Source organism: Schistosoma haematobium, chromosome ZW, assembly GCF_000699445.3.
Source record: "Schistosoma haematobium chromosome ZW, whole genome shotgun sequence".
In the NCBI taxonomy this organism is placed as follows: Eukaryota; Metazoa; Platyhelminthes; class Trematoda; order Strigeidida; family Schistosomatidae; genus Schistosoma; species Schistosoma haematobium.
Window position 1 is genome coordinate 8,064,641 of NC_067195.1, and position 16,602 is coordinate 8,081,242.

The 16,602-nt window shown below is 34.0% G+C and overlaps 1 protein-coding gene across 2 annotated transcripts; it reads left to right on the forward strand.

Annotated features, from left to right (window-relative positions):
• Window positions 1-3,218: 3,218 nt before the first annotated feature.
• MS3_00002696 (uncharacterized protein) lies at window positions 3,219-15,604 on the forward strand (the record flags this gene model as incomplete). Of its 2 annotated transcripts, XM_035730692.2 has the most annotated exons (5): window positions 4,526-4,855; window positions 8,761-8,825; window positions 8,918-8,978; window positions 12,128-12,300; window positions 15,277-15,604. In XM_035730692.2, 5 exons carry the CDS (start codon window positions 4,526-4,528, stop codon window positions 15,602-15,604), a joined length of 957 nt encoding a protein of 318 aa, XP_035586349.2. The 2 variants fall into 2 exon arrangements, with proteins under 2 accessions (XP_051070282.1, XP_035586349.2); XM_051210303.1 differs by lacking the exons at window positions 8,761-8,825; window positions 8,918-8,978; window positions 12,128-12,300; window positions 15,277-15,604 and adding an exon at window positions 6,197-7,355 and having other exon boundaries at window positions 3,219-4,855.
• Window positions 15,605-16,602: the final 998 nt, after the last annotated feature.

The following is a 16,602-nucleotide window of genomic DNA, read 5'->3' on the forward strand; positions in this document are numbered from 1 at the left end:
AGTTCATCTAACCTTTTGATAGTATGTGCAGGGAGTCTTCTTTTAAGAAATTTAAAACAATTAGTCCCTTTGATAAATTTCGATAATGCAATGAGAAGACGAAGATTATCAGAACTATGTGAAATATTAGCGCAATACATTTCGAACAATCTGGTCACACATATACTTGTTAAGAGCATTTATATATAAAAATAAAAGGTCAACTAGACAGGAAACGGGGTAAGAGGAGATAAGGATAATGATAAGAGTAATAATAATAATAATGTGAACACAATTTGAAACCTAATCACTCTGGATAATAAGTCAATATTACCAGGGTAGGTTTAAGGTAAGAACAAACTGTTTTTGAACACATAAAGGGGGTTTGAATTTTCGTATGGCTAAGGCTTCAATGAACCTTAGTATACGCCCTTTACACTTTTATACAGCACTACAAAAGCTGAATTTAGATCAATCTTGTGACCTGTTTCAATTATATGTTTAGCAATAGAGGATGATGGATGTTTATCCTCTGCTCTTATCGGTTCACTTGATTGTATTTGTTTCTGAAGCCATTTGGGTACATGTTCACTCACCCTAATGTTGAGATCACGATTACTCCTCCCTATGTATGTGTGACCACACACACATTTAAATTGGTAAACACAGTGGGATGTGACGCAATCGTTTCCATGTACTTTAGGTTTTGAATGAAGCATGCACCTTGTTCTTTCTTTGATGATGACCTTTGCTGCGCAATAGGTTTTATTGATGACTGCTTTAAGTCGTTGTTTCAGTAAAAGGCTATTTGAATCACCTCTGAATGGTAAGGTGATGTAGACAGGCTTTTCTCTACCGAGGCTACAGTAGGTCTCGCTGAACCATGGACTTTCCATCTAATAATTAATTTACATAATGTTCATTAATTGTCTCAGACTTTATTGTCCCTGTATTGCCATACCAATTGCTTTCTGTTTCCGTTCTTTCCTCCTCAATCTTCTTAAACTTTTGTTGTCAGACATTCTATTCCTGACTCGCGTAATATACTACTTATGTCAATATAGGTAGCACACTTTACAATGCGACTTATCGAAACTAGTGTGATTCACTTGGTATTGTTTTACTTGAATCCTCCCATTGATGTTTACGACTGAAATTGTTCAGTCTTGTTGGCATATGTGCACACTGTGCTTATTGCCTCGATATTGCATTGATTTACAAGCATTATATGCAAAGATGGATAGTGGCTAGCAGCGGAATCCAGGACGCGCGTTTCGTCCTATCTTTGCTTATAATGCTTGGAAATGAATGCAATATCGAGGAAATACGCACAGTGTGCACATATGCCAATAAGAGACTGATCAATTTCAGTCGTAAACATCAATGGGAAGATTCAAGTAAAACAATAGAAAGTGAATAAAACTTCACCCCATTGCACAAGCAAGTGGCTATCGGGGCTCAGTAGCTAAGCGGATAACGCGATGGCATTTGAAGTGAATGGTACTGGGTTCGAGGCCCGGAGTAAACACCGACTCCGAGATGTAGGTACATCCAGCTGACGAGTCCGAAATAGTACGAAACGCCCGTCCTGGATTCCACTGCTAGCCACCATCCATCTTTGCTTATAATAAGTTAATGATTTACTTTTGTAGCAGGTGATATATTTAAATATATACGTACATCTATATGAATAAACGAAATAGTTTTCAGTTAGAACTAATGATTATATGAATACTATCTAGTGTGAATGTTTCACACGCAAGGTGAATTTTTATACTGGATAAGCCTTTGTCGTTAAATATATATAGTAAGCATAATTTGGGCTTATAACATGTAATAATCACTGAATTGTAAGAATGCTTTTGGAAGGTTACCTCACACTTTATGAATATTTTAAATGAATATATTCAATTCATGACACGCGGATAATTAATTTGGTTTGAAGAATCGGTACTATAATAGAGATGTTATCAACTGAAAAGAATATATTACAGCTGAATAAAATAAAATGTTACATAAATCTTAACAAGCTTTAGTAGAATGATAAAGTGATACGATGCCCACCGTATTTCATAGAGACTTATTCAGTTAACAGTGTCATTATATTGCATGGACTATGCACGCAAATGCTAACACAGTGACTGTATCCAATGCCACCAACTAGTAGATTGAGATTCCTTCTTTAAAGGATTTATGAGTACCGTCAATTCCTGTGATGTTTGTAAACCGGCAAGTTATTTTCTTCTGATTGTATTGACAAAAGGAAAAGCATTACAGAGTCTGTGCTTTGTCTCCCAGCTTGATGTTGTACACTGCGAAGTGACCAAAACTACCCATTCAGTCAACATTATGAAAACTATTGAAGAAACATGGAAGTTTAGACTATTTGAACACACGCCAATGCATACTGCAGACCTACCGTGCGATGATTCGCTTTCATAATGTTCCGTAGGCACGATCGGTTATTACCATGGGTTTTGTTCGTGAATAACGCGTAGTAAATCATGGTTATGAGTGACTGACTGACCATCTTGTTACAGTGATCAACCCATCCTAGCTAGTAAGTGGACATTCTCAAGATCATGTTAGCGTCGATCAAAGGTCGTCCAAAAATTGTAGTTTCACCAATGTAGTTCCAATAGCGACAATCTTAATCTGTTTATACCAGCATTTTAATATCACAGTTAGTTCATCAAAAGTCATTCACTTTTATCGCCTATTGGTATATGTGCATCCTGTACGGATTGCTTCGATATTACTTCAAGTCACAAGCATTCTAAGCTTGGATGGATGATGGCTAGTGGTGGAATCCAGTTTGATGCACGTTTCTTCCTATTTGGGACAGATCAGCTGGATATACCTGCATCCGAGAGTTCACGTTCACTCCGGGACTGATCGATTTCAGTCTTGAACATCAATGGGAAGTTTCAAACAAATAATACAAAATAAATTTATACTTCATGCCATTGCAGAAACAAGTGGTTATCAGGAATCAGTAGCAAATTGGTTAACGACATGGCGAACGGTGCTGAGTTCGAATCCCTGAGTCAACATCAACTTTCGGATGCAGGTACATCCAGCTAACCAGTGACAAATAGGACGAAACACACATCAAACTGGATCTAACTGCTAGCCATCATCCACCGTTTTTATCTTTAATTTATACAAACTTAAATGTGAAGCTTTTATTAAGATGCCCAAAGATTAAGTCTAAAAGTTAATTTCCTCCAATGCCTATAAAATTTTATCATATTTCAATTGATGTTCTTAACCTGCACATAAACATTTTAGATGAGACTATATTTATGGACAACCTGTGAGCGACGGTAGAGTAACCTTGAGAGTGTCCACCTAATAACTAGGACCAAATGAGGGTTGTAAACCAGTGTGATGAATTAGAACTATGATTTACAGTTGATGGTTAAGGCAAGGAGTTAGATTTACGGTTTTCATCACGAACTAACATAAGCTAAAATGCCAAAACTCCACTCATTCAAATGGATGAGTGAATTTCACGCCAAAATCCGAGCCTTTTACCTTGTATCTGATTGGTTCGTCCATAAATAATTATAGTCTCGCCTGATTGGACTGTATATACATGGAACCAATTATTATAATAAGTGCATTGGTTTTATGTGGTATAATGTAATGGGAAAGTTTGGAGAACACCTATTATCGGTTATTTAATTACATAGTATACACAGGTCAGAAGACTTCTTTATGTTTCACCGCATCGATTTCAGTGTTTTATAACAGACATAATATCAACTACAACTCAATATTCAGGTAACAATCCATGCGCTCAGCTAACCTTGTGTATGTTATGGTTATTGATATTAGATAACATCGAATAGCTTAGTTGGAGTGAGTCTTGGATTTTTAACATTATGGTCCAAACTTTAGAATAGTAATTGGTGTGTACAGGGGAACAAGAAGCCCTGACAAACTACGAAAGCAATTTTTCGGGACGTTATTTCATTTTATGCAAAGCTTGTAAAACACTAACATTTATTTTTGTCCCTAATCTATTCTACGTTACATAAGCTTTCGTTTGATGTGTGATTCATTGCCATACCCTTATCTGTTCCGAAGCAATAGTAATTTAAACATATTTTGCACCCTATTTTCTACTCTAATTCCCAGCTTTGGACATAGTTGTATTTTTCCTAATTATTGTACGTTGTTGTTGGGTTAGTCACCTATTTATTCATGTACCTTTTACACTAATCTGAAATCAGGATATCGAGAGTAGATCGAGTAGTGTTCCAGTTGACTTGTTACTATAACATTCAATATTGACATTTGGTAATAAACAATAATTAATCAATGCTATCTGTCATATTATTGGCGTAGAATGAAAAACCTTAAAACAATGTTCCAATAAGCCTATAGTAAATTAGGAGTACATTGTAGCGAAGCTTGAAATGAAACAAATTTAACTTGTTAAATTTATTACTTAACATACTCTCATCATGCTTTTATCTATCATCTTTTGTATCTATACTGAACTATCCCATGAGGGTTTGACGTGGTTGGCATTTACATTATGATTGCGCAACGTGATAAATGGACTCTTAGAATTAAAGCCATTTGCTTCATACTCATTGCCCTTTTCATCATATGGTTGATCAACATCTCACTAAGTTTACTCTATCATGGTATATACAATGAAAGTTACACATTCTTATCAGAGAACATGGAACTGATTGATGGGAATATATTTGCTTCAAACTCTTCAGAGTTCAACCTGGCTATGAAATTGCACAAAATGTATTCTACTATTAATGAAACTTCCATTCAAAATCACCCTCTGAGATTTGATGTAGAAGAAAACAGACTGAAGAGATTATATGACTCGTTAAGTAAAAATAATTCAGTAAGTTGACCATTGAAATAAAAAAGTAGAACTTTATTTTGGCTCTAAATAGATAGGTACTATTTCTATTTATTCAGCTTTTTGAATATACTGTTGTATTTGAGATGATGAAAAGATTTGTAGCTCAGGTGAATGATTTGGGTGGAGTTTTGTTCTCTGAGCTGGATGATTTGGTTACAGAGCTTTCATTGTTCTTCTGAACAATATCATCAGTACAAATTTCAGGTATAAGTGGAGTGTTCGAATTTCTCTACATATGACTCACAGCTTATCCTGTCGAACTCGATGTTGATTGATTGTCATTGACCCTTATCCTGTCATTGCCTACTTCTTTAATTTGGTTTTATCTGCCATTAATTTGATTCTTGATCCTATATTTGTCCATGATTATTCTAATTGGTCGATAGTTTTGATAGATTTCAATGTGTTTGTTGATTGCTGCTTGAACTGAGTGTCAAGCTTCTAAAAACTCTCTGGTACTTTTAGAATTCTCTCTCCAATATCTCAACGTTTTTCCAGTCGAATGTGTGTCCACAGTTGTTCAAGTTCATTGTTGTAACCGAGAATATGTCATGGAATTCGTTATTTTGCTTTTTATTTTCACTAAGTCTTGGATGCATTCTGCTGAGACGAATGCAAATGATCTCGACATAGTTCAGAAGATTTCTTTTAACCGGGTTGGTGTATATGGAAGATCCACATAAGAGAGTTGGAAGACCCTGATTACAAACCGAGTGTGGCTCCCTAAGCAAAACACCTGCCTCGGTTTGGGCATCCGGGAAGTATCATAACCCACACACAAATCAAGTGACTCGTGTGGTGCAAATGTATTCGTCGCCCCATTGCACCAATATTTATGTTCGAATAAATAAAATATAGACTTCAGTATGATGTTTATTCAAGATACGATATTCTTGCATTAAATTGACGTAACCTATTTTCAGCATGACATGCAATGTGCGACTTTGTTATAATTACATATATGTGACTTTTTTTACTAACTTATGTTCAAATATCTGTGCAAATCAATATATAAATGAGTTCATTTTCTATTCGAGTTGTCGTCGTGTTTTAGAGTTAGTAAATCTTTGCTTGTATCAGCCTTCCGTGTTCTTACTTTTTCGTCGTGGAAATTGTAGTGGTTCCTTCTTTTGAGTATAAGTAATAACTGATGCGGATATGACAAGTGGTGACGGTGATTTCGGATAACAAACAGCCATAACAATTGAACTATCTAGTTCCAGTTATAACTCAGTCAACTCTATTTGCCCTCAAATTTTGTTTTTGGTTATAAATAAACTTTCGCTCTTTATTAAATCATGTTTACAATAAATGCTGCAGTTACAAAATGTAAGAAATAAAATCAATGCTTCAATTTGATGAAGATGTGGTTATTAAATCCCGTTTAACGCTTATCAATATACTGAAGGAATACATGCTCAAACAATTAAATCCGGAATCCAACTCAAAAATTATAGATCTATTTAACGAGAAAACTGATACATTTACTACAGCAATAAGAAACCATTTTGTGTTAGAAGAGATCAACAAATTCTTTAATAAGATAAACTCCACCCAATGTTCAAATGTTCTTTTATCAGGTTCCACACATTCTAAGTATCTAATCACATCAAATGAAATCGAAAATCATTATGGCACAAATGTTTCAAATGAATCAATTTCTGGTCAAATTTCTTATGATGTTATATGGGATGCTGATGATCGTAATGATTCATTAATTTCTAATGAATCTAATGATATCATATTTTACGTTGCTTGTTCTCACAATGTATTTGTTTCTAATAAAGATATTGTCTAATGCGAAATAAGGATCTAACACTGATATATAAAAATGTTTATTAAAAAAACAATGAGATTAAATGATAATGGTCTTTATAGGTTTACTATGTAACTCCATTTTGGAGTATTTTACAGCGATCTCTCTCTTCTATGCAAACTGAGACTACCTACCGAACTACTGAAACCCTCAAGTTGATTAACAGCGGTTTCATCTCTTGATTGTATCACTCCATCTAGAATTATCAATAAGCTACCATTTCTATTCCAATTGTTCAACGTCACAATTCAAGATATCTTAACATAATTTGGGGAAAAATACGTAATTATCAGTCAGCTACACCGTTGCTGCTACCTTGATATGGTGGTCGAGCTTGCTTATCTTGATGAACCAACCTAGCTTTCTGTGGTATGGATCAAATTACATTTGAAAATGGACAATATTTTACACATAATAACAATTCTGATATTTTTCATGAACACAATTTCATATGGAATGATTATGGAGCAACATAATGCTGTACACTATTCACAAATGATTGTAATATGGTGATGGAGGCACCAAGTAGATTATTTATTTAAACACATAAGCATTGGTACAAGGAGGCACCAAGTAGATATGCGCCACGTAAATCATTCAAATTTTGTGAGGGCTGTGATACTGGCCGGATGCCCAAACCGAAGCAGGTGGTTTTCTTAGGGGCCACACTCGAGCCTTTGACCTAAAGGTCTGACCCACAAGGTAGTGGAGCATCGTGAGGAGATGGAGTCCCATGGTAGCCGGTGACCAACGATTGGTTCATACTCCATTTGTTCCTTCAGGATACTGGAGCCCATGTACACCATTGGGATGGAAAGATGGCGTGAAGCTGATGCACTTATTTTAACAAAAGATGAACAACCAAATGGAATTCGACCAAATGGACAATTATGGTTTAGTCTAACACATGAATCTTCTAAACATATATCATTGGCAAACACACTAGAAAATGAAGTGAGACATATTGTACAACTTATAATATAGAATAACTAAAAAGTAATAATGATAATATAGTGATTCAGTTTATAGATAATGATTCTTAAAATAGTTTAATAACACTTCATTATTACAAATTAAACTAATAGTGGAAAACGTCAACAGCAGTTTGTATTAGTTTAATTTGTTTATAGAAATAGGAAAAGCTCTATTGAAAACTCTTTCATTGATCATCCAATATTCTTTTTGTATACACATTTATCTATTGACTTGTATACATTCTATGATGGTTTATATTATTCCATTGATTTACAATGAATGTTTCAATAATCTGATAAAGAAATATGAAATTGACAACAGATCTATTCAGGAAATTAAGATCTACTACATATATTGTTATGAAAGTTATCAATGTGAACAAGATATAATGGCGTTCACTCATACCAATGCATCCCATCCCTTATTAGGCGCCATGATTAAGTACCATTAAGCAAATTCAAATGAATTAACTCTTAACTTTGAGTTATCCAATTAGTTTCAATTACTGAATGAAATGTCTTCAAGCCAAGAATATCAACATGTTAATATGATTGTTGCTTGAATTTAATTAGACAATTACTAAGAGTATAACTGAAAGAGTCACTAATTCATGTTGACTTCAGTCATAATCATTAATGTATCAGGCGAATATATAGAATATCAGCAAAATAATTTCTAATCAACACTACTTATGTTATATCCCAGTGAGGATTAAATTACGGGTAACTTCAGAGGACTATTAATAGACTAACATTCCATAAATATTCTTATTATATAATTATTCAATAATTAGATTATGTCTATTTATATTCTTCTTGTTATAAGCTTTAATTTGACCCATAGACTATTACTATACGATTTATCATTCTTGAGTTATGGCCTGTCTATTAATTACTATCTGCCTCATTTTCTTCTAGAAAGTGTTAGGGAATTGTATCAGCCAGATCATTCTTTTACATCGGTGTGTAATCTGTACTAATTTTCAGAATACAATATTATTATTATTATTATTATTATTATTATTATTATTATTACTATTATTTAATACGTATGGCATTAGGCACTTTCATTAAACATTGTTACTGATATTCAGGTTAACTTTACCATATCCTTTCGTTTGGATTCAACGATTTATTCACCATACGGTTACTATGAACCGTATTTAAAGTACCATGGACCAAAAACAAGATATCCGCTGCCTTCTCGAAATTTTGCTGCTGGCAAATCGAAAAAATAGCATGATTTGTGAGTAACTGTGCAGCTAAAAGTCCTAGACTACAATATGCTGAGGAACTTTCAAAATATATCCCGGTAAGTGTTTTGAAATTTAGCTTGGAATAACTCGAACGTTCTAGTTTGTTTATTGAAAGATGTAGATCCATTTAGTTTCGTAAACAATCATGATTTATTGACACAGACAGTGAATTTTTGAGAAGTGAATTCAAAATGATAAAAGGATAACGAATAGACACAGTGCATTCAAACACATGCGAAATGAAAATGCGCTAGTCAATTTTTTGAATATTAGTTACTAAATATTGACTTAGAATCGTGGATGCGCACTGCTGAGGAGTCTCTTACCAGGAAGAAACGGCCGTCCAGTGCTTCTATGTTTTCCATGGTGGTCTAGCTTCAATTGACTGATGATTTCAACTCGTGAAATTTCTGAAACCTCCACCAAACCACTTTTAAAAATATGAACAGTTTAGATATTAAGCGAACATTTCTGCTAATGAAAGTTATCATGAATAGACCCTCTATTTATTAAGATCAAAGAACTTATACATCAATGCCTTTGAATACCGGTTCAATGGTCTAGAGGCTGAGCGTTGATGCGTGGGGCCTTAGGTCTTGGGTTCGAGTCCCACATGCGGGATCGTGGACGCGAACTACTCACTAGTCCTATTACTTCCAGGCGTTCAATGATGACCTAGCTTAGATTGACTCATGAATTCAACTGTTGAAATTACTACAATCTCCATAAAACCTCCGTTCTAATAATATCAAAGGAATTTATACTAATTCAGTATAATAATAATGATAATAATAATAATAATAATAATAATAATAATAATAATAATAATAATAATAATAATAATGGTAAACTCAATAAGAAAGAATGAATATTTAAAGTCATAATATATAAAGAGTTCCATATAAGTAGGGTGTATAGTTGAAATGTAAGTTTAATGTGTATATTTTTTTATTATTGATTATTCCAACTTATTATATAGGAAATTAAACTGGGCACATTTGAATACCATGGTGATTAACAATAAAAACAATAAGAATATAAACAAATCAAGGTCAAGGTGAATAGTTTATACGCGTGAAAAGAAGAAAACATAACAATATCCACTTAATAATTTATTAACATTAAGAAATACATAAAGAATTGGTCAAGTAAAATAAACTAACGCATCAATTTCTAATGTATTTATAAAACAAACATCATTATAAAAGGGAATCTTTCAATTTTATTCTCTGTTTGTATCATGATTATAGGTAAATTTTAAAATAAATTAGTACTGATAATTATCATGTGCTCATTAGAGACTAGGTTCGCAAGGGAATTCTCGGAGTTTTAGTGAGAAGCCATGACCAGTGGAGCCAATCGTTGTTGGGTAGAGACAGGTATTTACTTCAGTGAAATGGATGATTGTCGCGAAATTTCGAGGATTGGTTGAGACTTGACATTAACACCATTGGATGCCGGCTCAGTGGTTCAGTAGGTTAAGCGTTCGCGCGTGAAACTGAAAGCCTTGGGTTCGAACCTCCCGAGCGGGATCGTGGATGCACATTGTTGAGGAGTTCCACAATAGAACGAAATGGCAGTTCAGTGCTTCCATGTTTTTAATGGTGGTCTAACATCACTCGGTTCATGATGTTAATCAAAAACTTAATAATCTCCACAACCCCTATACTGAAAATTAATATAAGTAAAGTAAACTAGCTAGTTGGAATCAGACTAGGCAATATAGAGTTTTCTTATTTTATGTAGATCAATCATCCATCTATTACAAAACGTTAATTTCATACACATAACACCGTTGATTATCTTAAAGAGAGAGCAAGAATGAGGATTTGTGCAGAACAATATGAATTCAATAATTGAACTCATGAGTCAAATGAAGCTAGACAACCAAGGAAAACCTGAAAGCACTGGACAGCCGTTTTGTCCTATTGTGGGACTCCTCAGCAGTGCACATCCACGATCACGCCTAGGACCTATCGGTCTCGCGCGCAAACGCTTAACCTTTAGACTGCTGAGCTGGCTGCCATCCAACGGTGTTAATATCTAGCTTCAAACAATCCACGAAATCGAGCAACACATCGACCATTGTGTTCAGTGAGTTACTTTCTCACAACACACTCGGTTGAACTTCATTGGTCACTGCTTGTCAGTGGAATTCCAGAAAATACCTGTTGAAGCCAGTCACTAGTATATTATGATGTAGTGAAGATTTCAATAGAGTTAATGAGGTCATTAAAAAATTGTTTGTTTCAGATAAATAAACAAAGTTTGAGAGCGAAAGTTTCAAAACATTATAATAGAGATTATAATTCGCAGTTAACAAACATTAGATGATTATGTAATGAAGCAACTGAAAATAGACTAATGGAAATAAAGAAAGATATGAATTGAGGAAAAATGACAATCATGTAACCAAACTTGAGAAAGAGTTGAAATAATGAATGATGCAATAAAAAAGGATGAAATTTTACCAGGCCAAAGAAAGGTTTTTTACTATTTCTTTTTGCATAGGTGGATCTAGTTTTAGACGTTTGATCGCTATCGTTGCGGTAAATTTCAGAAGATTGGAGTTTGGTCGTTTATTATTAATCACCTTGAATGACTTTAGTGTATCGACTTGATGTTCTCTATCAAGGAAACGTTTTGAGATGGCATCATTGAATGCTTTTAATCCATTTGACTTTGGACTTTTCGGATTATGTTCTTTGAATATGCAGTAGGCTCTTCTTCCTGTTCTACCAATGTACCCGCTTTGACAGATACATATAAATTTGTATACACAGTTGGTGGTAATATGAAAGGGATATCTATCGAACTTTGATTGTGTTAAAGAACATGTTACTTTGGACAAGACAATCAGTTTAGCTGTAGGATAAATTCTTGTCAATGAAGGTTTTAGTCTCAAACTGATTGACCCTGTGATATCATCACCTTTGTTTACTGTAGTTTCTTTGGGTTTTTTATCTTCATGTTTAGCATATTTTTCAACAAGCTTCACTGGGTACCCGTTGTTGTTTAAACATCTACTCACATTCATTGGTTCCTTTTCTGATGTATCAGAATTACATAATAGTTTTTGGTCCTGTGAAATAATGTTTTAACAAGTGCTTTTTGTAACTGATTGGATCAAATGATCATTTATGATATTGTAGTTTACAACATATTGAATGATCTTAGTATAACTTTTGAATTATTTTATTTACAGGTTGATATATATGGTAAGTGTGGGACAAATGTATGTTCTAGGAATTTGATAAATGATCCTTTGTTACCTGATTGTTTTAAATTGATTTGTCAGAACTACAAATTTTATCTGAGTTTTGAAAATAGTTTATGCAGTTGGTATATCACTGAGAAACTTTATAAGAATGCATTGAAGTAAGTCAGTGATTAGATAAAGATGTGATAATTACAATAATAAAGTTTTATATAGTCTTCATATAATAAAATAATTAATTAAATAAAATAATGATACTCTTTCAGTACTGCTAATTCTTCGTGTATATTAAACTATCAATCAGGGTGTTATTACAGTGGATTATTATCAAGAAAAAGACAATATCCTTAAATAACTATGGTTGGATAATGAAGTATTGCTAATAATTAATTGTCAGATTAATTCGATGAGTAATTGTGTGTGTTGCTGGAACCAGGAACTATTAGACAGTTGATTGATGCTAATGTGAGACTTTTAAACAGTGTATATCCACGACCTCACTGCCATAGGTGATCGAACTCAGAACTATCATCTCGCTCCACGAGCGCTTAATCTTTAGAGTATTGTACTAGTATTTAACGGTCAACTTGTCTAATTTCAACCAACTCGTGATATTGCACAGTCATCTTTCATTATCTTCAGCAAGTAACCGGCTCAAACCAAATGTGGTTAAATTTCACTACAACTTAGGGAAATATCTCAATAGATTAGTCACTGATGAGTACGTAATAATGCAATATAACAATATCACTGTTTGAAATTATAAATAAACATAAACTTTTTACTGTTAGGACATTTTATCATGCATTTTCCTCTAGCTAACTTACAAGTGATACTTGATTTCAGTATAACGATTCAGTAAAGAGATAATTGATTTAATCACAGAATCCATTTCTCTTGTGAGTTCATTTCCAATAATTTTTACAAGTATGAGCTTGTGAAGATTGTTGAGTTATTTATTGAGATCATGAATCGATCAATGTTAGAATGCCACTGTAATCCAGGCAGCACTAGACAGTCGTTTCGTCCTAGTACGGAACTTTCCACGATTCCGCACATGGGACTCGAACCCAGGAACTTCGGTCTCACGCGCGAACGTTTAACCTGCAAACCATTTAGCCGGTATCCAACTGTGTTGATGTCTAGCTTCAACCGATCCACGAAATTTATCATTAATAAACATGTTTCATTATAGAGCAGAACAAAGTAGAATCACTTTTGTAAATGAATGGATGAAATAATGGGTGAAAACTGAGAAAAATAAATAAACTATAAACTAAGTTTGTACCATAGAGAAGGATGTAACACATTGGTTTATACAAATAATTCAGGCTTCGAGTTATGACTACGTGAATCTCCTGTAATATGGAGTAGTTTTAATTGTAAAACTCCTGTCATCTCCAACTGGATGTTGTAAATGGTGTCAGAAGATGAAAATTCATGTCATATTTCTAATACACGTTACAAAATATACGATGTAATTGTTGCCTTTAGCTAACCTATAGTAATAGATACTTGGGTTCAACAAAGGACCTGATTATACGTTCGTACATTAAACAAATTATCCGCGACCTTCACTTCAATACGATATACAATATTACTTTGATCCATTTTTATCTGCTTCCTGACTATAGTTTGAAGTTCAGTATATCTAAAAGATCTGTGAAGAGAGACCCGAGGAGAATTTATTTTTAATGTCATCAAACGATATTCTTATGTATAAAATACTAACACAGGGTAAATGTGATGAAATATCATAGACGATTAGAGGAAATTATTTTTCAGTTCATCACTATTGAGCCGAAAGAACATTGTTGGCAGGCCTAATCGTATCTCCTTGTGTAAGATACTTATGTGACAACACTGATAAAATGTGATACTTTGAGTTTGTTTCATGAATCCTCAAATTTTATCGAATGTGATACCACTATTTCCTTCTGAAATTTCGACCACGTTACAAACATGAAGTGTAAGATAGTTCGCTTCAACTTCTACCTGCTCTTCAGGTTGAGCATTGGGTCTACGGTGTGATTGATAAAGCCATGTGTATCTGAAGTAATAATGTCCTATAACTGAAATCACCAATGGTTGTTACGAGATAATTTGATGTGCAGATAGTGAGAATTGATTCGGCATATATATCGTAAAGTGATTTGAAAGTCGTTTGACCAAAATTGAAGGTTCTGGTCTTGAAATTGAAGAAATTTTCTCGGAAATTCTGACTGAGTTCGAATTGGCAATGACTTCAATACTGTCCATAGAATTTGTTATGTATATATCATTGACTTTGACCACTACATTATTGCATGAACATTGGTCTCCATCCATAACTCATCATTCCCACTGTACTGTATTTCATTGTGATTCAATACCGCGTGAGTAGTGTCCACATTTTTAATTCATTAAAAAGTATTTCAATATTTTCTATCTAGAACATCAATAACTGCATGCATAATAAATTCCATTGATCTGTAGGAATTGATATTTTGACAGACAATTTTGATCCCTATGTTGCTGATATTGGAAAGGTTTCCAATGATTTGAGGAGCGAATCTTTGGTTGTGGAGATCGGTGAGTAAATTCCCGGATGACCGCAGTGAAACGATGTAGCGATGCGATGGCTTCTGAAAAGGCCACATTATTACTCACTAAAATACTAGTTGACTTTATATCAAAGATAATACCACTATTCAGAAGGACGGAATACTTAAAAATAAGAACTGATGTGCTTAAGCCGTGGACCACTGAAACTTCAACCAATAACGATCGTATTGTCAGGCCGAATTTTCCGTCATCATATCACCTATAAGAGTGGTTTCATAGGAGGTGTACCAAATGATGTCTGCAATTTAAACTGGTAGGTTTTAATAGCTTATTTTTCGGCTAGTTTGAGCAATAGGATTCAACACTTAACGGACAACCAGACTAGTGTGACCCTGTTGGTTTGCGTAATCTCCAGACCTTTTGAGGAAAAGGTTATATTTTTCATGATTGTTATGTGACATTATTTTTACCAAAGTGCTGATATCATGAATTCTATTTTCTACTGAATATGCAATTTGTTGTTGTTGAATAGACTGTAAATTGATGTTTAGATCAATGTCTGACGGATTATCATACTTTTTATTCATTTCAAGAAATGATATACTTCCAATTGTGATGGGTGCATCGATAGAGGAATATGAAAGAGTCGCTCCTCCATACTCGTTCATTCACGTTGATCAATTCGAATCACCAGGTAAACTGGCAGACTATTTGAAGTATTTGGACAAGAACGATACTGCATATAATGAGTATTTTGCATGGCACGGTCATGGAATCATACATGATTACGATGCCCAACCTCAATGTGCAATGTGTCTGCTAGCTCATACATCTCATTCATTTGGTCCATATTGGGTTCCTCGTGTGGCACGATGGTGGAATGATGGATGTAATGGTCGGAAATTTCGTTTGAATCTATGAATTGTGAATATTGACAATATTAACGCAGTTGCTTTCTACTTTGTTTGACTGTGTAACATACCCAAATCTTTTGCTTCCTCTCCATATTGACTTCGCTGCATGTTCTGTTTTACACTCGCTAGTAATCTTGAACTGAATCAACGTGTAAATAAAATAATTGTAAATTATCAAATCAAACCTTTGTAATTGATACCTGCTGAATGAACCTTCATTTATAGTTGATCCTGTAAATAAACTCTTTGAGTAATCGATCATTATTTCGTCTAGTTTTGTTTTAACTATTTAACAGTGAATAGTTTGAGAATTTTCAAAGTGAGTGATTCTGAAGCTAAAGGCGTAGAAGATTTGTAGCTCAGGTGGATGATTTTGATGGAGTTTTGTTCTCTGAGCTGAATGGTTTGATGTTGGAGCTTTGATCGTTCTTCTGGACGACATCATCAGTACAAACTCCAGATGGAAGTGAAGCGTTCGAGAACAAAACTCCGTCAAGAAGCTAAACGCTTACAAAATACGTTGAATAACTATGATTTTGGTGATGATCTCTTGAATTGAAAGCTATGTCTCTTACATCATGGTTCGATAATTATGTAACATTCTTTTTAGATGAACATTTATATTTGACATTTAATCAAGTACAATTGTTTAGGTTAAGATAATGAGTTTGCTGAGTGTGTGTTGATTCTCAAAATCCCACTTCCTACCATTTCATTAGATTGGATAATTGAGTCCCACAGACGTTAGTGAGGATATTTTAGCTACTCATTAGTAGTCTTTTACCTAAATGTTAAATATATTAGATTGAAGTCTATACACAGAATTGTCATTATTGTTTACTTAGTTGATTGTTTAATTTGTGCGAAACCAAATGAATTGACTGACTTTCCTCATGTAAGGAAACATTATTGTTAACCGACTTTAGATAGATCAGAAATTTGATCACCTTTGAATTCCAGATTCATTTTTTGAAAGGTAATTACCGGATTCCTTGTTCCGACTTC